Here is a 26,120-nt window from a genome sequence, read left to right on the forward strand (position 1 = left end):
GTAAGTGTGCAATAAACTTTCAGTGCTTTATATGCCTCTGCCATCCAATAAATGGCAGAAAAGATTAATCTCAGAGTGCCTGGCTCATGGCAAGTGCCACAGTCATGTTTTAAAGAACAGAGAGATGAAAGACACAAGTCACATTCAAAAGCCACTCAAGAAATAAAGAAATACAAACTTGAAGTTTCTTCATCATTCTATTTATTACATGTATGAATATTAACATCTCATGGTGTCCATCTATTAAGTCAAAACCAACAAAGAAAAAAGGTTAGCCACGTTTCAAATGAACATTCTTACAGATTCCCCTGTAACTTAAAATAGAAATATGTTCATCTGCATTAAATCGTTTGACAATTTAAAAAATGTTTAAAAAAAAAAAATCACCTTTAGTACTTAAATATATTTGTTAATATATTTGATGGCATCAGTGTCCAAGTTCAAGAGTAAAATTGCTTCATTAGATACTTTCCAAAAATGGACATCTGGATGGTTCTCTATAGCTGAAGATATATATATATGCAAATATGTCCTATTTTGTTTTTAAAAATTTTCAAATCTGGCTTTTCTGTTTGAGAAAAGTCTTGCAGTGCTCTCACAATCCCCTTTTGAAGGATAAACCTAACTTCAGATTTTCCTTCTTTAATCATGGGAAGCTACTAGAAAAAAAATCTTATGTTGAGGTTCCTGTTCAGTTCCATTTTACCCAATAAAAAGTACAGAAACACTGTCTTTATTTGATGGTGTGCATAAATATTACACTCCATGAATAGCAAAAATATTTTTTATTTATAATTTACAGTTTCACAAGTGAAAATCGTACATTTTTTACACATACAATTTCATTTTGTTAAATCTGCACACATCTACAGAACTTTCACACAACAAGCACCTGAAACTGTGCAGGCAGCAGGAAATGCAAATACTAAAATGTATTTATTAACCAAATGATAGCTGAAGGCCCTGCCTCAGCTAGACAATTTAATATAGATATATGTCTATATATACATAAAAAAATTCTTCACCTTCTAAATCCAACAGCAGCTTTTTTAAAAAAAGAAAAACATACCTTTCTCTCTTTATTTAAACTGACTCGACTGTATCATTTTCTGTTTTAACTTCAGTGGATGGTGTTATGCTTTCCTCTGTACAAGCTGGTGGGGTATCAATTTGTTCTTCCTTAACTTTGGGACTGTCACAGGGTTCCTGCAATTCGTTTTTGACAATGTTCAACATAATATTCAAGGGATTTTCAACTGGTGTCTTGCTGGGAGACGGTGTACAATCAAATGAAGATGTCTACAAAATGAAAAGCTCTATAAGTACTGATAAAAGTTTAAAATTATCACATTAAATGTCTTCTAGTGTATAAGACCCTTGCATGGGCAAAGGAACACACATTTACCAATGCAATTGAAATACTTGCTTCCCCATGAAACATGCCATATAGGCAACCAAGTAGTAAAACATACGTTGAGCATTCAATATGTACTCAGCAATGAGCTAAGCAGTAACAGCCAAGTTGTACAGATAAATGGCCAAAAAAAGTTGATTAGATATGCTTCTATATCTAACCCCTACGTATATCCAGGAATTTTTGTAACTATCCTAATTTCAAATACTCTCCACAAGCCATTGCAATATCCTAATCTTTTGATGACCAAAAGATATCTTCCAAACTGCCTTCACTCCACTTCCTTTGTTTGGTTTAAAAAATGGTCATGCCACAAATATGAGAGTTTGAACTTTTAAGCCCAACAGACTGATTTCTTTTTTAGATTTCATACATGATCATTTAAAAATTTTTCCTATATTAGATGGCTGGATGGAGTACATAAAAAAAAAAACAGCACTAAATGCTACCCATAGCTCTAGAAACTTATTCCCATCATGATCCATCTTATCTTCAGTTTTTCTCACATTTCTCTGGACCTAGAGGTCTAGTAAAAGATATCAAGACTCAAATGGGGAGAACAGAATGCAAGTAATAATTCAGATATTTCACAATTTAAATTATTTGCATATCACAGAAAATGACACTGATGTATATCAGATCCTATCAGTCTGGTCCCCAATATTTAGTGAATGTTAAATGCTAAATCAAAAAAAAATGCCAAATGCGACCTCAAAACACAAAAACAGCTCATTAGGTAAGATTAAAATAACAATATTGCTGTGATGCAAAAATAACAGCAAAATTTATTAATGTAAATGAGAGCAAATCCAATAGCCAAAAAGAACTTACATTTTGATAATCTTCATAACATGATGGATGATAAATCTGAAGCAAAAAGAAAAAAAAGTAAATAGCTATTCACATGTATATTCATTTCGAATGGGCTAGCTATTCTGATGATTTTTCTTTTTAAACAAGACAGCTGTCTTTGGAAAGGTGACAAAGCTCATTTGGTCAAAAAAATGAACAAAACTAAAATTTTCATTCTTAAAGAGTTTAAAAGACTGATTTCTCTTTGAACTTGCTTTGTACATTTAAGTATCTAGCCTAACTGGTTTGTTTTCAAGACAGTAATAGTTTGATAATATATAAATTCAGAATCAAAATAGTATGGTTAGGCAGAAAGACAACAAGATTCAGAAGCCCTAGTCCTGTGTCTATCATTAACTAAGTATGCAACCTCCTATATAAATAAGTATAAAAACAGTTTATTGCTAAGACCCCTTCCACCTCAAACATTTTATGACTCTAAAGTCCAATACCTTTTCTATTAAGACTGAAAAAAAAAACCATATGATTACGAACCTCTTTTCAAAGTGGTGAGCTATCACCACAACAAAATTCTAATCTTAACACTTCCTTATAAAGAACAGAACTGAAATTACCTTTCCATCTACTCTAATAGCATTTTTTAAATGCCACTCCTCCTCCTCTTCATCCCAGTATTGTTCAAATTGTTCTTGACAGATTTCACAACTCTAAAACAGAAGCATATAAAATGAAATTTAAAAAATAGAACACATTTAATCCCATTTGTTCTGAAAGTTTAAACAACATCCAATATATAATACAGATACAAAATAGGTTTTAAGGAGTCTGCCAATCTTCCAGACAAAAATAGTTAACATTTCACTGCTGTTGGTCACTGATATTATCAACTATGGTGGTTATGAAACACAAAGCCAAATTAGAAGAGTAAAATTGAAGAGTAGAGCCTACAAGAAACCTTAAAAATCAGTAAAAGAGAGACATAAATAAAGTAGTATGTTTATGATTATTAACTTAAAAGAAGTGAGGGGCACTTCCAGAGACAGAAAATTTGAACATTCTTCTCTTACCTCAACTGCTCCAGCTGGTCCAGCAGGTACACTTTGGAACTCCTTTTCTTTAGCCGCCTCCTGAGTTTTGAGGACGACTTCTTCATGCACCTTTTCAAAAAACTGGCTCTTTGCACGTTCTTCCAGATCAGCTATTTCCTCAAATTCTATCCAGTCCTTAAAAGGAATTGATTTTAAAAGAATATTCTCATTTGTTTCTAAACTTACTGCATATCTTCAATATAATGCCACTTATGCTCTAATATTGACTATTTAAAATTATACTCTTTCAGCCCCCTAATTAGTATACAACATATAGCAACTAATGAACAATTAAGATCTTAATTTTCCATTCCTCTGGAATTATAACTACTAATTTAAACAAGATAAACTTAAAAAAAAAATTCACAGAACCTTGGAATTTTAGAGCTAGAACAAGCTTGTGTACTACTCTTATCTCGACATTACATACTCTTCAAAATCCCTTTATTTAAAAAACATTACATTTTAGGAGTCTGATTTTATTCAGGAAATTCACATTAGCTCTCTGCAATTATTTAAATATACTCTTAGAATGATATAATTTTAACCTAAAAAAATAGTTTGAGGGTATATATAGCATTACTTACTGTTAAACTGTAGTACCAACGTCTATGAGTGACTTTTCTGCTAACATCTTTTTCAGTTCTATTTTGCCGATAATGCCAGTCCAAGTGATCAGCATATACATCAGTCTGTGATGTTGTAAACCTCATTCCACAAGAATAACACTGAATACCAGTGTAGAGTCGATTTATAACACTATCATAACGCCTATTTTGAAAAAGAAATAATCTTTAGTTCTGATAACATGGCTTATATGGCCTTAAAAAAAGGAAAAAGCCAGTTACAAATATTTCAGTTTTCTATATTTTAACAATGGTGAAACCAAGAACTGGCTGAAACAGTTAATACCCAAATATCAAAATTACTCTTGAACAGTGTGTTGTTTACCCTCTTTACCTTAACTTTGGTGAATTTTGGAACACGGAGCTTATCCTTATTGATAGGCTTGGCCCAGTTACTTATTTCCTTTTGGCTAAAAATGGAATGATCCTGTGCTAGCTAACAAAGCAATAACTGGCCTACTCTTAGCTTGTAGTCAATATCAAGGTGGACACTGAGGAAGAGTTAAGATTTCAACTCTCTAGATCTTTGGAGTTCTGAATAATTCAACTGCTCCACTCTAATCTAAAGAACAATGACAAAGGTACAGAAGAAATGATAGTATGGGTAACTAAAAAGAAAAATAAGAAAACCAATGGGAAACTGTGGCCAGCCAGCAATAATCAAATTTTTAAATTCTGGACTCCCTATTTGGGAAGAAATAGGTTATATAGTCCAAGTAAGTCAACAAATAGGAAAGTTATTAACTCCAATTAAAAAAAAAAAAAAAGAACAAAGCAAACAAGAGAACACTGGTACTTTGCATTCCAGCAAACAAAATAAATATTTAGTCATAATAGTAATACTGAATAATGATTTAATGAAAAATAGTTTTATAACTACATGGGGGTTGAAGTTGGTAGGACAGTAAAAGAGCTAGCTAAATCTTCACTTTCACAAAGTCAAAAGATAATGTCTAAACTTGATAAATTAAGAAATAGAAAACTAGGTATATTACAATAAATAAAGAGGTAAATATGAGGAAAGACAGTTAAAAGTTTTTTAAAAAATGGGGAACAGGGCTGGGTGAAGAGTAGTAGCCAGAGAAGGGGATGCTATCTTCTATTATAAGCCCTTAAATGTGTAAAAGTATTACTTTGGAAAAATATATTGATTTTAAAAGAGTGAAACCTGTCAGCTGTTTGTTTCTTGATAAATTACTCAAGGGCCGGCCCTGTGGCTCACTCGGGCACTGGGAACGCCGAGGCCGCGGGTTTGGATCCTATATAGGAATGGCCAGTGTGCTCACTAGCTGAGCACGGTGCGGGCAGCCCCAAGCCAAGGGTTACGATCCCCTTACTGGTCACAAAAAAAGAAAAAAGAAAAATTTAAAAAATTAAATTACTCAAAAGGATATAATGAATCCACACACTAGAGAACAACTTTAAATGTGTTTTATATAAGTAAAATAAGCAATAGAAAATTATGAAAAAATATGCACCAAATGTTATAGTGGTTACCCGTAAAGTGGGAACTGTAGGTAGTCTACTTTCTTGATTTTATTTGTATTTTCTAATTTCCACAATGAATATAAATAACTCATAAAAATAAAAGATTTTTTAAAAAACTTTTCTAAACGCTGGACTACAAAAACCTCATTTTCTGAACTTCAAAAGTATAAGAATATCAATATCAAAAAAAATAATAAAGAGAAAATGAAGATAAAAAGGAAGATATGAATAATTATCAATACCTAGTATTTAAACTTCCTAGATTTTCTGTACTAAACAGATACAAAAATGAAAATTTGGGGGTGGACTTCTGGCCTAAGTACTTGTGCAGGTGACATTTTATTTACTTTTTTTAAGGTGAGTCAAGTGAAGCAGTTGGAGTGGAGAAGGAACACAGAAATCTGTAACGTTGTGATCAATTACTTGTAAACACCACTGCACTTGGACCTGCCTACAGACATTTTTTATTCATTTCATTTTTTTTTGGTGGCTGGCCAGTATAGAGAATCAAATCCTTGACTGCAGATATATTTTAAAAGGGGATTTTTTAAAAACAAGCTTCCTAAAGATTATTGTTGTGTATATTTTACCACATTTTTAAAAATACAAGAATATTTCAAAAAGCTCATGAAAAAATTTGAATTGTCTTCCAATTCTATTTTTCCATGAACTTTCTGAAGTACCCTCATACGGGCTTCCAAAGGGATAAAATGAAATAGCACTAATAGTAATAATGTCCATCTCTCTTTTATCTTAAATAAAATTAGATTACATACTGTTTCAACTCTTCAACTGTAAAATTTGTAAGATCTGGAACATCTTGATCTTCATTTTGATCTTCCTCCTCTTCAGGGGTAGGCTGAGAAGCAACTTCATTTACTTCTTCAATTGAGAAGAGACATACAAATTTCTCAATACCATTCTCCATGTATTCTTTTTAGAGAAACACTATAGTGTTATAAGCATATAGAGAAACCCACCTAGTCTATTTAGTGCTTCTGATTTAAAGTTTACTGGCCATGGAACCTAATACAATTCTTTATTTTGATAAGTGATGTTAGGTCTGATCTCTTAAAAGTCAATCTTAGTGAAATTTTATTTCATCAATATTCAAATAACTTTCAAAAACTAAATTAATGTAGAATAAATAGTAAGAGGTATGCACATGATATTTGCAGGAATGTTAGTTAACAGAAACAAATGTCCACTATAAGGGTAATATAATTCAATCTTAGAAAATTTTAAAACATTTCATTATAAGCCAATTGTATTTAATTTTCAAAAAAACAAAAATAAAAGTTATACCTAAGAATTTAATTATTATAAGCAGGGACCATTATCACAACATATCATCATATCACATCATACATGTCTATAACTTAATGTTTTGTGTACATCAAGTATACCATACTTACGTGTTGTAGCTGAATCAGGCTGAGACAATTTGAGAATTCCTGTTTTTAGCAGTTTTGAAAACAATTCATTGACATCCACTTGACTGAGATGATTATCAGGATATGCCTTAGGAAGGGCTCCTTTAAAAAAATAACACTCTTATAGTGAAAGTAGAACTTAAACGTACAAATTATACTAAGAATTTTTCAAAGTTTTCTTCAAGATATCCTACCAATAATAAATTTGAGAAAATCTTATTAACGTGGGTTTAATTATTTCAAAAGCTCTTAAAATTTAAGTTTTTATATGAGTCAACAAAGCACTACCACTTGAAAATATATTCTAGAACAAAAAAAAAAAATTAACACTGAAAACACTGACAGTTTATAAGGACACATGTATTATCTAAAAAAATCAGTCTGACTCACTTTTGCCTAATTAAATCCATGCCAAAGAAAAGCATGATACAGAGGACAGAAAGCCTCATGCTCCCATTCTCCTATGCAATGCAGAACCACCCACAGGTCCAACTTTCTACCATTCTAATTCTCTATTTCCCATTTTCTAACCAGCTTGGAAAAGGTAGTTTTGTACAGGTAGAGTACCATCTCTTAGGACAGATTTCTAGGGAAAGGGGGTGGAGAAGAACCAAAATCTAAGTGAAAGTACTCTTGACCCCATTGCTCCCTGACGTGACTATCTAGAGGAACTGATGCAGGGCTGATGACCATGTGGCTCAGAGCATACCTGCCCTTGTGACCTTTGCTGAATTAATGCCCTTGCAAAGCAGCTTGGGCTACTGCTAAATGGATGAGAGCTTATAAAAGTGTCAATAATTTGAAAAAATGAAACAAGCCTAACAATCTTCTCTTAAATTCTTTGGTGAGGAATCAATCCAATCCCGTATATTGTTAAGCACTATTCTGTCTAATAATTGTAATTCTTTAACTCAAACTATAAAAACAGTCTGTTAATATATTTGTTTGTTACTATTATGCATCTCACTATACCTCCAGAAAAAAATTCTGAACCACTAGAAAGTCCTCTTGATGGCAGAAATTCAATTTGCATCCACAACACACATAATCCCTAGCATTTATCACAGTGACTTATACATAGTATGCTAATTAATGTCTGTTCAAATTAAATGTCTGAATGCAAGAACAAATAAATCAACCTCAATAGTTAATCGATTACAGTAGCATTTCACACACTAGTTTAACATTTACATTAAACTAGAATTAACTATATGTCTAAGAGGCATAATTAGCTATTCACACGTCTGGTGGGTGAGCCAAGTTTAGTGATCATCAAGAGCATGAACTAGGAAACTGGCTCCTGGGATTCTAGCTAGAAATTCCACTTTCCAGATGTATGACATGATCAAGTTGCCCATCTGAACCTCCATTTCCTCTACCTGTAAAATGGTTATGAGGTTGTTATGAGGATTAAAGGAATTAATATTTGTAAGGCAGTGAGGTGCTTGGCACTATATACTGTATTTTTTTCTTTTTTTTATCTTTTCTCTTTTTTGAGAGCTCTTTTCTAGAATTTACACAATATTTACTAAACAAACAAAAAAACTATAGATCTGCTACACTATAAACTCTTTGAAGGATGAACCTTATTGAATTTACCCTAACACACAGCAAATGATCAATGTATAACTGAATGAATGAGCATGGGTATATCTACTACTGGGAAAGGGTTTTTCACTTTCAAGTTAAAGAAAGAACCTTGAGAAAAGCTGACTAGAGCACCCTGAATACTATTCACACCTCTTGTAAAAATAAGTACAACTTGAAGAAGGAAGACATACTTAACATCTCATCCAATAGCCCAACCCAAGGAAATAAGTGACACTGGTATGTTCTATATATACACCCATGTAATCCAAGGTTGTAAATGCAGTTTTTGCACACTATCTCATGACACTAACCCAATACCCAATCCTCTACTCAACAATAACAACAACAAAAAAACGAGTTCTAAAGGAGTATACATTAAATATAGCACTTTACAAATCATAACATACTTTTGCACATATACCATCTTATTTCTCTTAAAAAAAAAAAAAAAAAAAAAAAAAAAAACACTCCCAGGCATTTCTAACACGACCATATCTTATTTACAGAGGAAGAAACTGAACCACAGATAAGATACTTGCTTACACCCTGCTCACCTATGAAGTGGCAGGGTGGAGATTCTAACCCTAGTCTTCTGACTTTAGATCCCAAATTCTTTTCTTCTCTTTTCATTATAGTAACAACCAAAAACATCAAAAATATGAATTAATCCTAATTGTCCACCAAGAAATTAAAACCAATAAGCTCTCAAATTAATTGAATAAATTTCTCAAGATGACACAATTTAAGAACTAATCATAAAACAGAGCTTGGCTAGGACTTCCCTAATTACTTCAAAAGTTTTAGAAAACTCCATTAATTTATAAACTGAATAACTGAATAACTGAATGCTACCCTAAAGTATAACTGAATAACTGAATAACTGAATGCTACTCTAAAGTATATTTCTGAAAACAGCTTTTCTGATTTGGAAATTAAAGCAAGTATCACTACTATTAGGTTGGGCTAGTTCTCAATACATTAACTTGCAGTTATGTTACAAATTACCATAATTTATATACGTCTCACTTACGACATATTAAAACTAAAAGCCCTTCCTTCTATCCAGTAGTAACTATGACTCACCCCATGGTAACAAAGATGCTTATCAGGAGATGCTTATCAGGGGACCTGGCTAGAAAATCAGTTTTTTCTATTTGAGTGCCCATAAAGACATATTAATAAATCAATTTTAGAAGGTAGTGTCCCTTGTATGCACTTAGTAAATGTTTACTGGATCACAACACACATGCACACACAGAAAAATTCAAAATATCAAATAATTGAGATTTCTGAGGTTTGTCATTGATTTCATTCTAACTCAACAGAAATGTCACATCCCCACCCCACATCCCAGCTTCCACCCAATAGGGTTCCTTACATTTTTTTTATGGTCTGCAAGTCCTGTCTAACCATGTGTAGTTGTAAACAGTGTCAGTGTGAATACACATCAACGTTAAAAAAAAAAAAAAAAAAAACTCAGAAAAACAACAGAACACTTCAGCCAGATTAACTTTCTCTACATTGAATATGCCCATCTCAAAATTGTCATTTTCTAAAACTGACAAAGTTAGCCAGTCAACAAAACAATAATTATTTGTCTTTTGAAAAACTCAAGGTTCAAAAATACATACCTGAAGGATTCTGAACAAATGCTCCAGGATTCTGTGGATGTACTGGTAAAAACTGTTGTCCTTGGCCAAATGCTACTGGCTGAGCAACACCAGTCAGAACCTTTAAGATAAACCTTGATTTTAAAAACATTCTTTCTATATATTAAGTAAAACTTTAATATTCTAATCACATAAAAATATTCAACAGATGCAATACGGCTGGCTTATATAACAATAAAGATTAAGAAAGGTAAATTGGCTGGGTCACTTCACTTCTAGGTCTTCTACAAGCAGGAACAATAATACTTTCCCTTACCTGTTTCATAGTCATAAGGAACTGAGAATGTGTTGAAATTTCTTTGAAAAGTTTAAGATACCATGCAAGCAAAAGGTAGCCACCAACTAGCTGTATCATCTTATACAAGTCACTTTACCTTGGTGGTGCTTTCCCTTATTTTACAAATGTAAGAACTAATATCCAGCAAAGAAACCTATACTCAATCACAGGGGCTAGTTAGCAGCAAAGTTCAAGCCAAAACTGTCTCTTGACCCCTTTCCAAAGATGTCAAAAGCCTGCTTTACTTAGCAGTCTGAATTCCAGGTGACCATACTGCTTGGCTACCATCTTTGAGTATAGTTATAGCGGGAGTACAAAGTAGATCATGAAAGAGTCAAAGGGAATGTTAAAAAATAAGTCATAAATCAAGTACTGTCTGGCATACAAATACAGTAGTTGTATTCCAGAGGGATGCAGGTCTACGTGTTGTTGCTACGTAAACAAACATCCACTTATAAGCCTTGTTCAGTACCCAAGTGAATTTCATTGGTGTATGTAATAAAAACCCCACCAATTCTGTGTAATATAAGACGACGACTAAGTCAAGTCCCATTAGAGAGTATCAGTCAATAACGGTATAATTTCTTTCAAGGACATACAATAGAGTAAGTCTAACTAGGTAGGCCAACTATTCTTTCAAAGCATTGCGTATGAACAGAAGACCACTTTCTATCAATAATGTTCCTAATGTGCTTTCAGAATCTTTCTTCTATTTCACATTTTCTTCCACACAATCTTACTACTATAAAATGATTTTGTCCCAGTAAGAAAATGTCAGTACCTGGAAAAAAAGTAAATTTTGCCTAGGAGAATTTCACCAGGCATGTAAAAGTAGTCAAATATTAATTCATCTGAATTAATCACAAATTGTAAACACATTTTCTTTAAAATTATTTCAATACACATTTTTAAATGCATGCAGAACAAGTGAAAGAATACCAAGGGGCAACTGTACATGTTTAGGTAACTAGAGCATATTTGGAAGGCAAAATTTGCCACGCTGACGTAACTGGACAGGTGGTAAAAAGTAGGAAGGAAGACAGGACAAAAAAGAAAAATGGAGATTGTAAAAGTATGGACAGTTTGATTTTATTTGTTTAGCTCAGGTTAAGGAAGTTCTTGGTCAAAGAACAGTCTAAAAGATTAATCCTATGGTTACTTTAAAGCATTTCAGGGCTCAAGAGTTCTACAACACAGCAGAGGTCTACGAAACACAATTGTATGATACTGTACTTCATTAACTTTAAAGCAAAAAACAAACAAAAAAACAGTGTGTGCATGTGAGAGAGAGAGAGAGAGAAAGATATTGAGACATTTCACCAGATCCTGAAAGGGCTAAAACCAGTTCTGGATTTAAGCTGCAAATCTCATTTCCAAAATACTCTCATCCCACTTTCCTAGCATGGGGGGTTTTGGAGTACATTAAAAACTGCTTAGCTGGCCAGTTAGCTCAGTTGGATAGAGCACAATAAGGTCAAGGGTTTGTATCCCCTTACCTGCCAGCTGCAAAAATATACAAAATAAAATAAACTTCTTTGCAATCTACATAATAAACTATGTGCTGAAAACCTTCCTCAAATCCTAGAAACATTTTAAAAAATGGTTTACTTATCTGCATGTAATTTTGAAATAACTACAACAGACTTACCTGTTGTGATGCCTGAATATTGCCTACTGTTATTGGAGCAGGTAAATTGCCAAAGTTTCCAAATTGAGAACTCTGAAGATTCTTCTCATCAAAATAGTGTCCAGAAGCTCTGTTAAGGGGATTTGAGAAACTCTGGTTTCCAGGGCCATGTGGTCCATTAAAATTTGGTCCTTGAGGTGAATCAAATAATTGTTCATGTCTTTGAAACTGTAGTCCTTGAGAGGGGGTATTAAAAGCATTACCAGGTGAGTCACTATAAGGACCAGTCTGATTGAAAGATACTGAATCAAGCCTTTGTGAAGGATGATTGTCAAATCGTGTGCCTTGAAGACCAAGAGGAATATCAAACCTTGATGCTTGCTGGTGTTGTGGACCATCAAATCTTTGAGGTACACCATCAAATCTTGTTTGAACCTGCTGTCCAGGAGGTCCATCAAATCTCTGTGGGCCTGGCTGACCGGTTCTTTCAAATCTAGGACCTGGCTGACCATGTAATCCATCAAATCTTGGCAAGAGTGATGGCTGACCTGGCTGCCCATCAAACCTTAAAGGATGACAGCCTTCAAATCTTGGACCACCTTGACCCAGAGGTCCTTCAATTCTTAGGCCACCTCCTGGTACAGGACTCTCAAACCTCATTCCACCTCCTTGTTGGACTAACGGTCCTTCAAACCTGATGCCAACCCCTGGCTGACCATGTGGACCCTCAAATCTAAGGTTCCCACCAAGCTGATTATGTTGTCCTTCAAATCTCAGACCAGCTACTGACTGACCATGGGGGCCCTCAAACCTCATTCCAACTCCTTGCTGTAACAAAGGGCCCTCAAATCTGATCCCACCTCCTGGCTGACCATGAGGTCCATCAAACCTAATTGCAGCCCCTGATGGACCATGACCCCCCTCAAATCTAAGTCCACCTACAGGCTGGCCTCGGGGATTATCAAATCTAAGTCCACCCACAGGCTGACCATGAGGTCCCTCAAACCTCAGACCACCCACAGGTTGACCACGATGTCCCTCAAACCTCAGACCACCCACAGGCTGGCCCCCTGGTCCTTCAAATCGCAAGCCACCTGCAGATCCCTCAAATCTCAGGCCAGGGGAACCTTCAAACCGAAAACCTCCTCCTCCTCCTGCCTGACCAATTGGCCCTTCAAACCGCAGGGGCGTCCCTACTGGTCCTGGAGGACCTTCAAATCTCAATGGACACCCACCTCCTAGCTGACCTTGTGGTCCTTCAAATCTCAAAGGACCTCCTCCCCCCATTTGTCCTGGTGACCCATCAAACCGAAGAGAACCTGGTGTAGGAGGTCCATCAATTCTAGGGCTTAATTTATTAGGTCCTTCAAAAATCATCTTGGTTGGGCCATCCCTTGTTACTGATGGCCTACTAGGTCCATCAAATAACGGTCTATCTTCGGCTAAAGCCGTAAGACGCTGATTTGTATCAAGGCCGGCGAATCTTGATGCTGGGCTATCTACAAATGGTTTATCTGCATCTTCATATCTAGGTCGCTTAAGTGGAAAACGATCATTGAATGGAGATCTCTGCTCTTCCCGCACACCTTTTAAAGAGAAAAAAAAAATATTTTCACTAAACCTGAATTTAAATCAAATTATCTTAAAATCCTTTTTCTATATTCATGTCAATGTTTATTCAAAGATATAAATAACTATCTCACTATAATAGAAGGGAAGGAAGAGACAGTATCACACAGTAGATAAAGAGGATGCCCTTGAGGGTCATATATACCAGGGGGAAAAAAAAATCCCCATCCTGTAAACTCAATAATTATTAGACTTTGAGAGCAAGTTACTTAACCTCTCTGGTTTTGTTTCCTATCTGTAAAATTGAGGATAATATATATTTCACTGGGTTTTTATGAAGATTAAATCAAATTACATATAAAAAGAACCTAGGGAAGTACCTGACAAACAATTGGCCTTATAAATTATTGGCTCCCTTCCCTTCCCTTCCCTTAGAGGGAAAAAACGTAACAAAACAAACAGAAAAAACAGTAGCCTGAACAGTCACAAAAATACATCCCCACTTAGCTTTGTTTATTTTCCCTTCACTCCTGTGTGATTCAATAGGCATAATCTGATTTAACTTTTTCTACCTTTAGCAGAGACTTGCTCGTCATGTCTTCTCCGGCCCTCATGGGGTGAAAGATTCTCAGCATAAGTACGACTCCCAGATATAGGAGAAAGACGTCTTGCTCTTTCACTAAATTGTTCTTTTCTGTCAAACTGTGCTCCACTATTCCTACTTGCATGTTTACTTTTGGATGGCTCACATTCTATTCCAGACAACAAGGCATCAGTCAAAGGGTAGTCAAAAATATCAGGATCTAAGAGATCAAGTCTTGGAAATGAATGCTGAACCTGTGTCCTTTTCAGTTTTGCTTTATGTTCATAGTAGGTTAATTCAGCATCAGATAAGAGAGGTTTCTTTTTTAATCCACCTTTATTTTCTTCTGTAGGACTATCCCGTACATTGCATCTATGTTTACCTTCTTGATACTGAAATAGCTGTCGAATTTGATGCACAACAACAAGGAACTCATCCTGTGTAATTTCACCAGATGCTAAACGTTCACTCGTCTGCATAAGGGTGACAAAAGGAAATTAAATATTTTTAAATATAAAAAGTACTTATACAAAAATTGGACAAAAGAGAATGACTATATAAAATTAATCATAGTAACTACCTTTTGAAGTAATTCTCTTTTGCTTGCAAGAGTTAACTCTTTAGGAATCTGAAGATTGGCATCTACACTTAATCGATGCTGCTGCTTTGGAGCACGAGGTGACAAGATTCCTTTAGCACTTGACCAGCTCTCCCTATGCCTTAGATGAGGAGATTTGCTATGCTCATCACCCTGTTGTAAACTGAAACCATAAAAGCAGTATGTTACTTCAAAGATGTTTTTTAAAAAATACTCAGGATCATATTTAAGGATCCTTTTTAAAGGATCTGGTTAAAATGAATATATGTAACCATAAACAACAATTAAATAATTAAGAGCACAAGATATGAAGTCAGAAAAATAAGACATGAATTCTGATTCTTCCATGTCCTGGATTGCAGCCTTAGGTAGATTAGTTAACCTTTCTAAACCTCAGTTTCCTTATAAGTAAAATAGGAATAATAATGTTTTTTGTTTTTTACCCACAAGCTTGTAAGAATTAAATGGAAAAATAAAATACTACGTATAGCACCCAATAAACATTTTCCTATTTTTAAATTAACACTATCTTTTTAAATGTATACATTATTCTACTTGATTAAAAATGTTAACATCATACCTTTTATTTTCTTCCCAACCAGATTTCCATCTTTTAGTAGACTTGGAACTTGGCCAATTTTCTATATTCTCCTTAGGTTCAGTGCCTGATTTTGTAGAATGCTGATTTGCATTTTCTTGTGGTCGTTCCTCATCAGTCTTTTTCATTCTCCTTGGATCTCGAATATCCTGTTTAGTACCTCTCTTAGCATTTCTTTCTTCCCTGGAAAGTGGTGTAAACTCTTCCATATGTGACTGCTTAACTCCTGACTGGCGAATCTTTCCAGCTTTGGGTGTGGAAGTTGGAGACATACTCCTTTGCCTTCGTTTGGGTGACCGCCTATCTCTTCTCTTGGGGGAATGTATAATTGGTGAACGAGACTTGGGTGATCGTGATCTTGACCGTTTTCTAGTACTTGATCTCCCTGGCTTTGTCCCCTGTTTTTCCAATTCTTCTGTTATTGTATCCTGTTTTTGTACAATGCCATTTATGATTTTACTTCTACTTCCAACCAGTCTGTGTTCAGATGATTTCATGTGCTCATCTTTATCCTTTTTTTCTGCAGTTTTTCTCTTCTCTTTTACATCATCATCTTTGCCATCCATCTTATCCTGAAGATGTTTTTTTAATCTTGGATCTCTCTTGTTCATATCAGACAACCTCATACTTTCAGATTCTTGATTTTTCAAGTCTTTCGTATGGCATAATTTGTTTTTTAAAGGTGATGGTGATTTAGATTTAGATTTAGATTTTGAATCTAACTGGTCAAGTTCTTTCTTGGTTATTTTTTCACCTGATTTACTTTTTTCTTGCTTGGATGAATTAGGTTTTTCAGAGGGTACAGTTTTACTTGTCTTAATATCAGATTGGCTCAATGTGTTCATTAGGAATTCTTTCCTGTGACTCTGATCTTTTCCGTGAGAAGAATGTTGGCTCATCCTGTTAAGACGGGGATCCCGATTAGTTCCTTTCAAATCCTGAATTTGTAAGGATGGACCTGGACGGCTTTTCTCAGGTTGCACAGGAACCTGATGGGGAGCTTTAACTGCAATAGGGGGAATTTGCGAAACATGTAATTTGGATGGTGCAGATCCAGGACCTAAGTTGGATGTCTCCTGTTGAACACTAAGAGAAACTGCCTGAAATACAAAATAAATGCCCACGTTAATACTGTATAACAAGCAGATTATTTGTCAAGAAATTGAAAACTAGGAACTATAGTGCTTATTTCTAATGTATAAGTAAAGACTGCAATGAAGAGAGTCCGTGTACCTAAGTGGCCCGTTATTTCCTGCTAGTCCTTTACTTTGGGGTTTTATAATATAATCACTAGATGGAATGAACAAAAAATCCTCCTTCTTCCTAATTATTCAGTATTCTGAGCCAGACTACTCCTAAGAAATTACTAAATCACTACACTCAAGCTTCACATGAGTTAAAGAGTCATTCCAGCTAAATTCTGTCATAAAATTTAGTTCCTCCCAAAGTGGCACTGTTGAACTCATAAAATTCTGCCTTCCTGTACCTCCTTACTCTCAAATAAGATCAGGTGCCAAGTAAAATAACTTAATATAAGATCATTCATGTATAGAAAGACATAATCTTCCTGGCCTCCCTAATTTTGTGATAGCTTTTCTCTTGTAGCCTTCTAGGAGCCTGATTTCTGCTCATGAAGCATAAGTTCAGAAAACATTAAAGCCTATGTAAAAATATTCACCACAACATACCTACCATCTGAGGAGTGAAATATTAAGTCCACATACTATAATGATTAAATAAAACTAATTCGCTACCTTATAGGACAGAAGACTATTTGGAGGAAATAGTGTAGTTGATAACGAAGTGAGCTTTAAAGATATAAAAATTTGGTCTAATAAATATACCATAATTTACAAAATAAATAAAAGTGGAAAAATACACTATGAATAAAAGTAACGTTAATACAATTAAAACACAAAATTACTTCTCTATTAGAAAACAGACTTAAAATACTTAAAATACCAAATCTCCCCTACTTACCAATTGTGCCTTAGCTTGCTCTAGCTCAAGCTCCAGCTTTTTCTGCTGAAGTTCTAACAACTGTTTTTGCTTTGCCAGTAATTGCTGCCTTATTAGTTGTTCTTGGGTAAGATTCTTTTGTATATCAGGAACAAGTGGAGAAGTGGACATGCTGGGGGAACTGACCACTGTGCCAGGTGTTGAAGGTTCCTCAGGCTATAAGAAAAAATAATTCATTGAGATAAATATAGTTTAAAAGGAAGCTGAGGGGTAAACATTATCAGCATAATACTATCCATAATCTTACAGAGCTGATCATGTATAAAAGCACATGGAAGACTTATTAATTTAAAACTCAAAATGAATGTTACATAATACTTAAACAAGGTGAATATATTTTTAAGTAAGAATTTTAAATATATATATATATATATATATACTTTTATTATTACTACTTTTTCAAACTGAACTGAGCGAGCACAGGGTATTCTATTTTTGCTTCCTGGCAACAAGTTTTAGAGAAGTCAAAATTTGATAGTTAAAAGTATTAGTTACATACCATTCACATTAAAACTTACCGATTTATTTAAAAATTTAGGATTCACATGGATGCTAGATGTATTCACATTGGGGGGTAGAGGTTTAATAGGCCAAGCAGGATCTAATGAATTGACTCTGACATCCAGGGCATAAAGTTTCTTCAAAGGGAATATCTCATCCCATGTGGAACGTAATTTAAATAAACTTTTTCTAGTATTTTCATCCACCTGGAACAACAGAACAATTCTATGGCTTGTTAAGTTACTATAGAATGTTTTATATATTAAGTACAAAGTTATATAAATCTCTGCTCTACTTCACATATAGAACTATACTGCCCATTCATAAATATATCCAACAGTAATAATTCATTAAAGGTGCATATGGTTTGCAAATGTAAAATTAATATATTTCTCCTTCAAAAATAATTAGAAAAAAAATAAGTCATTATCACCTAGCCTTCATGCAAGCAAACTAGGCAAATCTTTGTATCTTCATAAGTATAAAATGTTTCACATTCTAGGGCTTGATATAATACTCCTAATGTTACTCTTACCCTCGAAAAAAATTTAATACAACCAGAAAACGGTTTACCTGATGGCTTACATTATTTACAATATAATTCAAAGTTAAAATTAAGACAAAAGTATCTCACTAATCAATCTTCTGCAGTAAAATATGGTTGGAAACTATGAACAAGCCATTTACGGTATGGAAGGCATCTTAATAATTAAAATTCACAAAATTCTTAGCCACTGATGAGTTTTAGTTTTATGTAACGTATCTGCGCACATTTGTGATGAACATAAAAAGTTTTTAGAAAATAGGCCATCAGGTAAGCCTAGTACTGGAGAAAACTGAGTTAGATTTTTAAATTTAGGACAATTAAGCCCTAACTATATTCAGATCTTTAGATAATAATATATTTACAAGTCATTTTTATCAACTGTAGCAGTAATGCCCAATTAGATTCAGTAAAGTTATGCAACCAAACACCCAAATAAATTGGAACATATTGAAACTGAAACCAAGAGATTGGTTAAGTTCCCAATAATGCAAAGTTGGCTTCTCCTTAGACTACAGCCTCAGGTGAGCAGTATTTAGCAAAGGTCTACAATACACTATAAATTAACAAGCTCTTTAATGCTATATGAAATATAGCTGTCCAAATTTCTTTTGTATATACTATTTCTTTTCTCTAAGAATTTGAAGAAAATTACTCAAGTAGTAACTGTATGTTTTCTGTTCTAACAAGAATAGTTCTTCCAGAAAAGCCCAATTCTACAAATCTGACAAACGATTTCTCCAGACAAAATAGGTGCACCTACTAAAACATAAGAACTACCAATTACTTATGTAAATGCCCTGTTGCTCAGTGTGAAAGATAAAGCCTGACAGGCTGTGAATTACCTCAGCAAATCCCTTGTCTTCCTGAACATAATACTGTGTTATCCAAACTACGAGATACAATGTTATGGAAGGAATTTACAATCTCTAGGTATAGAAACTAACCAGCCTTTCTTCTAGACACTAAGGGGGGGGAAAGGTATTTCTAAAATAACCTAAAGCAATTAACTGGTCCACCTTTCACACATACCTACAACATTCACATAAAAACACACTTGAACAAAGTAACAAAAAAAGGAAACATTTCCAGAAAAAAAAAATCAGATGTTTCAGAAATCAATCACGGCTTGAGACACATTGGAAGATTATGCTTTTTTTTCAGATAGTAATAGTGAAACATCCCAATTCTAGAAATTTAAATAACGAAATTTGAAGTACTCCTGGTAGCTTCAGATCTTTTTGCCCATATTCCAGTGATAAAACAGACTTTCAATCAAATAAACTCAACCTTTTATTAAATGCACAATTCTAAGAGCAAACCCATCTATTCTTGAATGATGTAAAACCCTAGAATCTGTTTCAAAAATCTAACATTAACTTTAGCCACTCTCTTTGAAATGGTACTTAACAATAAATATCCAAGAGAATACATTTCACCACCCAAGAAAACCCAACACAAGGCAAGTATTTATTTAATCAGGAACACATTTCTTAAAAAAAAATTCAAATGTTTCTAAATGCATATATACCTTTTCAAACACACAAATAAATGTTGCAACTAGATTTTTAGTAAAGGCAGTGAGATACTCTCTTCCAACGTTTTTCACAATAGAATCCATAAGGTACATAACAGGAAGCTTCTCTGAGGAAGGAGCCTGAAGTAATAAAAAGAAACTGAGAAGTTTAGTATAAAGAATTGCCACCAAAGAATTACTTTTAAAAGTGAGTTTTAAACCTTTAAACCCACAATACAGACCTCTATTTTTGTTGGTACTAAATACTTCTGAACTGATATTAACCTTTATGATATAAGTGTTCAAGTTCTCATCTCTTAAAATGATCTTTAGGTGAGCATACAAAAGCTCAGAATTACCAGGGGAAAAGAACAGTACACTCATTTAAGACTCAATAGTATTTCAGGTTCATGTGGTAAAAAGTGTTTTAAGTGACCAAAAAAAAGGAAGGAGGGGAAGAAATCTTCTACAATCCAAGTGTCAGCTTTGGGACCCATATTAACTTATAATGATGTGCCTGGACTTAATTCTAAGCAAAGCTTTTAAGACCTCTGGTTGAAACCCTAATTTCCATAGGTATATTTTATATGTTAAAGTCTGTGAAGCTTTTGTTACCTGTAAAATCATTAGGATTACTTCTCTATAATCCAAATGGAACAAAAGAAATCAAATATGCTTCACATATGACGTCAATGGCCAAACACTTAAACTTGCACGTGAACATGCAGGAAGATGCAAGTTTGTTACTGATACAAGAAAAACTGGATGAAGCAGCCGCTGAGTCATGTAAATCAAGTTGAACTTGACTCTGGAAACCAGGATTTGTCCTGAAGATTTTCTTCACATCATGGACTCTCCGTCGAAATTTTTCCTCTGACCTGCACCAATGAGGGTTTCTAAATTTGTGCAGAGCCAGTGTGGTGATGCTGTTACAGGTGGCCCTTTCCAAAGTAATGTCGCCCCAGTTCAAATGCAATGCCTACCCATCACTGGCATTTAGAAGGCACAGCAAGCTTCCAGAAAGCATCAGCAGGTTCACAGACTTGTTGAGGAGCAAGCATTAAGACACACTGTGTAAATTAAGTGTTAACTGACTCCACAGGAGCACCCATGAATTAAAAAAACAAAAACAAAAAAAAACCCTTACATTACTTCATCCCCATTTACCCATTCCATGTGTATAGGAATTTTAACCCTGAAAAACACTTACCCATAGCTACCTGTAGCTAGGGTAGGCTCACAGTTCTGGAGTACACAATGCCATCATATTTCACAAAACCAATTGCCCATACAAGTGTGTGGAAATGCTCTTGCTTCTGTTAACACCTTTACAACGAAAGTTGGCTAAGGAAATCTGATTAACTCTGTATGAAAACTTCTTTTAAGGTACTAATAAAAGGATTCAAAAGGCCACTGCATGTGGGTAAACTATATTAAGTTCCAACATGTCAAATGCTTTATTGCTGTGTCTTTATCTTACCATGTCATGTTTTACACCATTTTAGTCATTATTGTAACTTCTGAAGATAAATAGGCTCTCTTCAACACCCAAATCTGTTCAATAGGCTAATTTTGTATTGTACTAGTGAAGTCCTTATATGTAATATTTTTTTGCTATTGCTGCCTCATGGGGAGGGGTCAAGTTAGGTGTGATTCCATAAGTTTAGTAATGCTGAGATGCTAAAGAATAAGGACACAACCATTCACCTCCAGAAACACAAAACCAAGCCAGTTCGCTACCAAATGACGGAAAATCCCTCCCCTCACCCTCAACCCCCACCCCGGATTAAGATAGTTCCCCCAAAGTGACTTTTACATCTTTTCCTCAATCTGGCTTTACAAAAAATAACCAGGAAACGTGTGCCCCCAAAATTTCATCTGTCTTTTATCAGCAAATAGTCCACCTATTTTCACCAAGCTGTGTAGCGATACACAAATACAAGTTTTATGTGGTCACTATGCATTTAGATTCTCGAAGTTCTTCTGGATCCTTTAAAAACCAGCAAGGAAACCGTTCTTTGAGTGACAACCTAAGCTGCTAAATATTAGACACTGTGGAATACTAATACCCAAAATACAAGATAATTAGATTTTTTTAAAAGTCGATGTTATTTTCTTAAAAACGCAAGTGCTGTTTTGTTTTAAAGGAGGCATTTAATGTCACTTAAACCTTCAACAAGGCAAAAACTAAGTTTTCATGTCCAACATGTTTGTGGTACCAATAAAAAGGATGTTGAGTATGAGAACTGCTTCCTTTTAAAATCTCATACTTTAAGAAAAGAACAGCTGTTTCACACATTCACAGGAAAAGGTGAATGACACTTGTATTTTAGCTGTCAGACTGAGCATGATAAACTTGTTGAGACCTTTAAAAAAAAGCCTTATTTTTGTCCTCTTTAAACTAAGGTATGAAAGGACCACCTGAAACCGTGTATCTTGTGAACGGATTTACCCAAAAGAGTGGATGGAACCTAAAGAATGAACCCAAGTCACTTAAAGACTTTTGTTTAAAACACACAACCACGTAGATAAAAATAAGTGTTGGAAACAAATTCTACACCTTACAAAGGTAAATAAAAAAGACAAATACATATTTTATATGTTTTATTCACAAATTTTATAATACCAGTCACACATTTCAAAACCATTTATTAGAGTCAGACCACTCAGTTTTACACTAGACAGAAAACGCCTCTAAACAATGTATTGGTGGTTGTTGTTAAAGTGGCCTTTTAAAAGGGGTTCACTCTACTAAAAGGAGGCTCATCCTGATCACTGCAATAACTAACAACTAGAAAAAACTAAACCGTAAATACAAGCTTGAAAAATAACTTAAAACGTAGTACTGGGAAGCTATTAAAACTCATTATAACTAAGTTTAACAGCAACTTTACTTAAATGACATATCGCTCCCACATGAATCCACAGAAGAGGAGGACTACAGGGAAATATAAGGTGGCAAAGGACCACTTCCGTCAAGGGGTGAAGAAAAGCACGCCTTCACTATCAGGGAAGGGAGAAAAGAGAGAAAAGGAAGAGGAGGAGGGGCTGAACTTTTCAGAGAAACTACAAGTACTTGTTACCCACTGGGCCAGTTCTCCACCTACAGGTTGGATAAGATCTCCTCCCCCCCACCAAACCCCACCCTCAACGCCAATTTCCCATATTTAGGGGCAAATTAGACCCTCCGATAGGAGAATGAAAGCTTTATCTAGCCGCCCCCACCCCAAAATGGGGCTGACGGGTGTGAGCAGCTGCCTGGCTGGCAGGGAATGGATTCTCCTCTCTTCCCCTTCGCATCATGTGCTTTTCAGGCGCCATGTTGGGCTCCTAACAGGCGGCTGCTCCACTCGGGGCCAATTCCCTATTCCCACCCACCAACAGCTCGCTCCCAGGTCCCCCTTCACCTCCTTCCAACCCACAGAGCACAATTACCCAAAAGGGTACTGGGGGAAAATGGGATAACCACTCCCCACCTTCCCAGGGAGCTCAAATGGTTTAACTCCTCCCCAAACCACAAACTGCCTTTAAGTCTCCCCCACCCCAAAGGGCTCTACTCAAAGCGTGTGCGTGTTGGGATATACAATGCGGTGGCCTACATAGGGAGCTGGTGAGCGGAAGTGGGACTCCACCCTTCATCCTCCCCTCCCTCCCCCTGGAGAGGCCCACGCTCGAAGCCTGGGCCAAAGACCGAGCCTGAGTTGGGGGGGAGGGTTGGAGAGGAGGAACACTTGTCCCCCCTTTGGATGGAAGCGAGACCTGGGATGAGGCTGACACTAAAATCAGGGAGTATTAGAAGAATAGGAGGCTGCGGGGTGTATAAAAACCTTGGCGGTTTGGGCCTCGATGAGAGAGACGATCTCCTTGGCGAAGGGCAGGTTCTCCTCGGCTAGAATGGTCAGCATATTGATGTGCGGTTTGCTATTGAAGGTCAGGTCTTCGAGCGATGACTGATAATCCCGACAGGCGTCCTCCCGGGCCCCCGCAGCACCGGCCTCGGCCGGCGTCTGCTCTGACATTGCGCCGCGGCCCCCCTCCGAGGTCCGCCGCAGCTGAAGCTGAAGCCGCTGTCGACACCCCGCCTCCCTTACGACTCCTCTTCCTCTCCCCGGCTCTCTCGCGGCTCCGGCTTCACCACATGCTGACCGCGGAGGGGGGTTGGGGGACGACACAGGGGGAACCTCGGGTGCGAAACGCCGTCGTCTCACTAGGTGATCTCCTTCCACTTGCAGCCGCCACAGAAGCTCCTTTCTGCACAGACACAAAATGGCGGCGGCAGCGGAGGCTCCAGCTCCGAAAATGTCTGTGTTCCCAACCGCTGCGTCGTGCGAAATGAGTTAGGGGAGGAGAAATGTGCGGTAAAAGGGCGGGGCCGTTGATAAAGCCAGGCGTGATTGGCCTACCCGATAACGTCACAAGCCCCACCTGCGGTCCTTCCGCAGGACGTACGAGCACCGCCTCCTTCTCCGGCCCCTGCCCGGGCTTTCGCAACACCTACGGTTCCGAGGTGCGGTGGGAAAGACGGCCTTTCTCATTGGCCGGTTCATAAGGGAATGTCCGGACACTTGTTACCATAACAACCCATTCAAGGAGAGCCAATCAGCCTGGGGAAGGCTGTTTCCGAGGCCCTACCCAACCAGTTTAAGAAAGCTCAGCCGTCCGCTCTCCTTCCCTCCCTCTGCAGTGCCCAAGCCACTGAGCGACATCGTCAATCATCCTCCCTCCCGCCTGCTCCGCCAGCGGCGGCCGCCAGTGGGGGCTGGGAGGAGCCGCGGCTTTCGGCCTCCGCACCCCGGCTGCGGCTCTGGTCCCAGGTGCTCTCGAGTACCTGGGCGGACCCAGCCGGCGGGCCGGCTGTTTCCACGAGAGCTTACACTGGGGAGGGAGGCGCCAGATTTACCCGGAACCTTGGGGAACGTCGCTGGAGAGTCGACTCCAGCCCGCCGCTTCCCACACCCACAAAAACACCTAGTCTGGCGTGAATTGAATCCCCAGAAAAATGCCTTTATTTGTAAGTCGTATGTGGAAGGCTTTTCCCTAGGGCTTTGGAGATCTTTGGGGAGCCCACTCAGATCTCTACGAAGGGTTTTTCAGAACAGACGCACCGGGCTCGGAGCCAAATAGCTTCTGTCTCTGAATCTTGTGCACTTCGAAACAACCTTAGAATACACTATTTGGGGCACGTAGGAAAAATGTATGTGTATTATTTAATCTTATGGGGATCTTTTCCCAGGCTTATAAAATCTATTTGGAGGCTGGGAATGATGCTCTCAAAACACACAAAACAGTAAAATAGTACTTTATTTTATGCCTTGGAGGTGTGGCGTAACACAATAAACTAAATGTAATTTTTTTTTTTTTTTTTTTTTTTTTTTGACCGGTAAGAGGATCGCAACCCTCCGCAGGGCCACGCTCAGCCAGTGAGCACACCGGCATTCCTATATAGGATCCGAACCCGCGGCCTCGGCGCTATCAGCACCCTCCTGAGTGAGCCACAGGGCCGGCTCTAAATGTAATTTTTTCATTGAGTAGAGATATTAATCCCAAGTATAGGCTTTAAAAAGTATTTATTACGTAAAATTTGCTTTACATTGCCCCCTCCCCCACCAGGCTGCTAGGTGCCATAGAGATACTTTGTTATTCCCCAGAAGAAACTGCTCATAAGAAATAAACTGCACTTTATTTGTCCCATATAAAGTAACATTTTTATTTCTTCTTTTTGTTTAGCTTGAGGTTTTCTTTTTTTGTTTTTTTTTTTAGCAGCTTTATTGAGGTATAACTGATGTAAAATAAACGGTACAGCAAGGTTGTTTTGATTTATGTATTTTGTATTCCTTAGCTTAATATAGCATATTAATGAGAAAAGCTGAAGATGAGAGCATGTCTTCTCTCATTTGAAGCTAAGAAATATTGTTGAATAGGTATTTATTATCTTAATTTTTTTACAATGTTAGTAGTGATATCTAGATATAATAGACACAGTTAAAATTAAATAACTTTTAAAGTTCCTATTTTCTGGAGGGAAATAGCCAGGGTAAAATACTCCTCTGATACTTTTCCTTATCATTTTAAAGGTGAATTTAATCAGTAAACTTTGAGATACAGGAAAATATCTGCTTTTTATTGTTTTTTATATCCTTTTAACAACTAAGTGAACTTCTAAAAA

The 26,120-nt window shown here is 36.5% G+C and overlaps 1 protein-coding gene across 2 annotated transcripts; it reads right to left on the reverse strand.

Moving 5' to 3' along the window:
- Window positions 1–230: 230 nt before the first annotated feature.
- Window positions 231–24,263, reverse strand: PCF11 (PCF11 cleavage and polyadenylation factor subunit). Of its 2 annotated transcripts, none has more exons than XM_063094038.1 (16): window positions 23,782–24,263; window positions 19,970–20,095; window positions 17,912–18,100; window positions 17,355–17,549; window positions 15,357–16,474; window positions 14,759–14,939; window positions 14,561–14,651; window positions 12,048–13,612; window positions 10,084–10,183; window positions 6,845–6,964; window positions 6,206–6,311; window positions 3,903–4,086; window positions 3,295–3,450; window positions 2,842–2,934; window positions 2,246–2,281; window positions 231–1,299 (listed from the first exon to the last, which is right to left on the reverse strand). In XM_063094038.1, exons 1-16 carry the CDS (start codon window positions 23,971–23,973, stop codon window positions 1,084–1,086), a joined length of 4,668 nt encoding a protein of 1,555 aa, XP_062950108.1. In that variant the 5' UTR covers window positions 23,974–24,263; the 3' UTR covers window positions 231–1,083. The 2 variants fall into 2 exon arrangements, with proteins under 2 accessions (XP_062950108.1, XP_062950107.1); XM_063094037.1 differs by having other exon boundaries at window positions 14,168–14,651.
- Window positions 24,264–26,120: the final 1,857 nt, after the last annotated feature.

Source organism: Cynocephalus volans, chromosome 4 (assembly GCF_027409185.1).
Source record: "Cynocephalus volans isolate mCynVol1 chromosome 4, mCynVol1.pri, whole genome shotgun sequence".
NCBI classification, from domain to species: domain Eukaryota; kingdom Metazoa; phylum Chordata; class Mammalia; order Dermoptera; family Cynocephalidae; genus Cynocephalus; species Cynocephalus volans.

Excerpts from the sequence above, each read along its gene's own strand:
- PCF11 (XM_063094037.1), bottom strand. The coding sequence starts at position 23,973 with ATGTCAGAGCAGACGCCGGCCGAGGCCGGTGCTGCGGGGGCCCGGGAG. Across the intron at positions 17,550-17,911 it reads CTAAATTTTTAAATAAATCG|CCTGAGGAACCTTCAACACC; the intron begins GTAAGTTTTAAT and ends TTTTTCTTATAG. Across the intron at positions 6,965-10,083 it reads ATTTGTTCAGAATCCTTCAG|GAGCCCTTCCTAAGGCATAT; the intron begins GTATGTATTTTT and ends ATTTTTTTAAAG.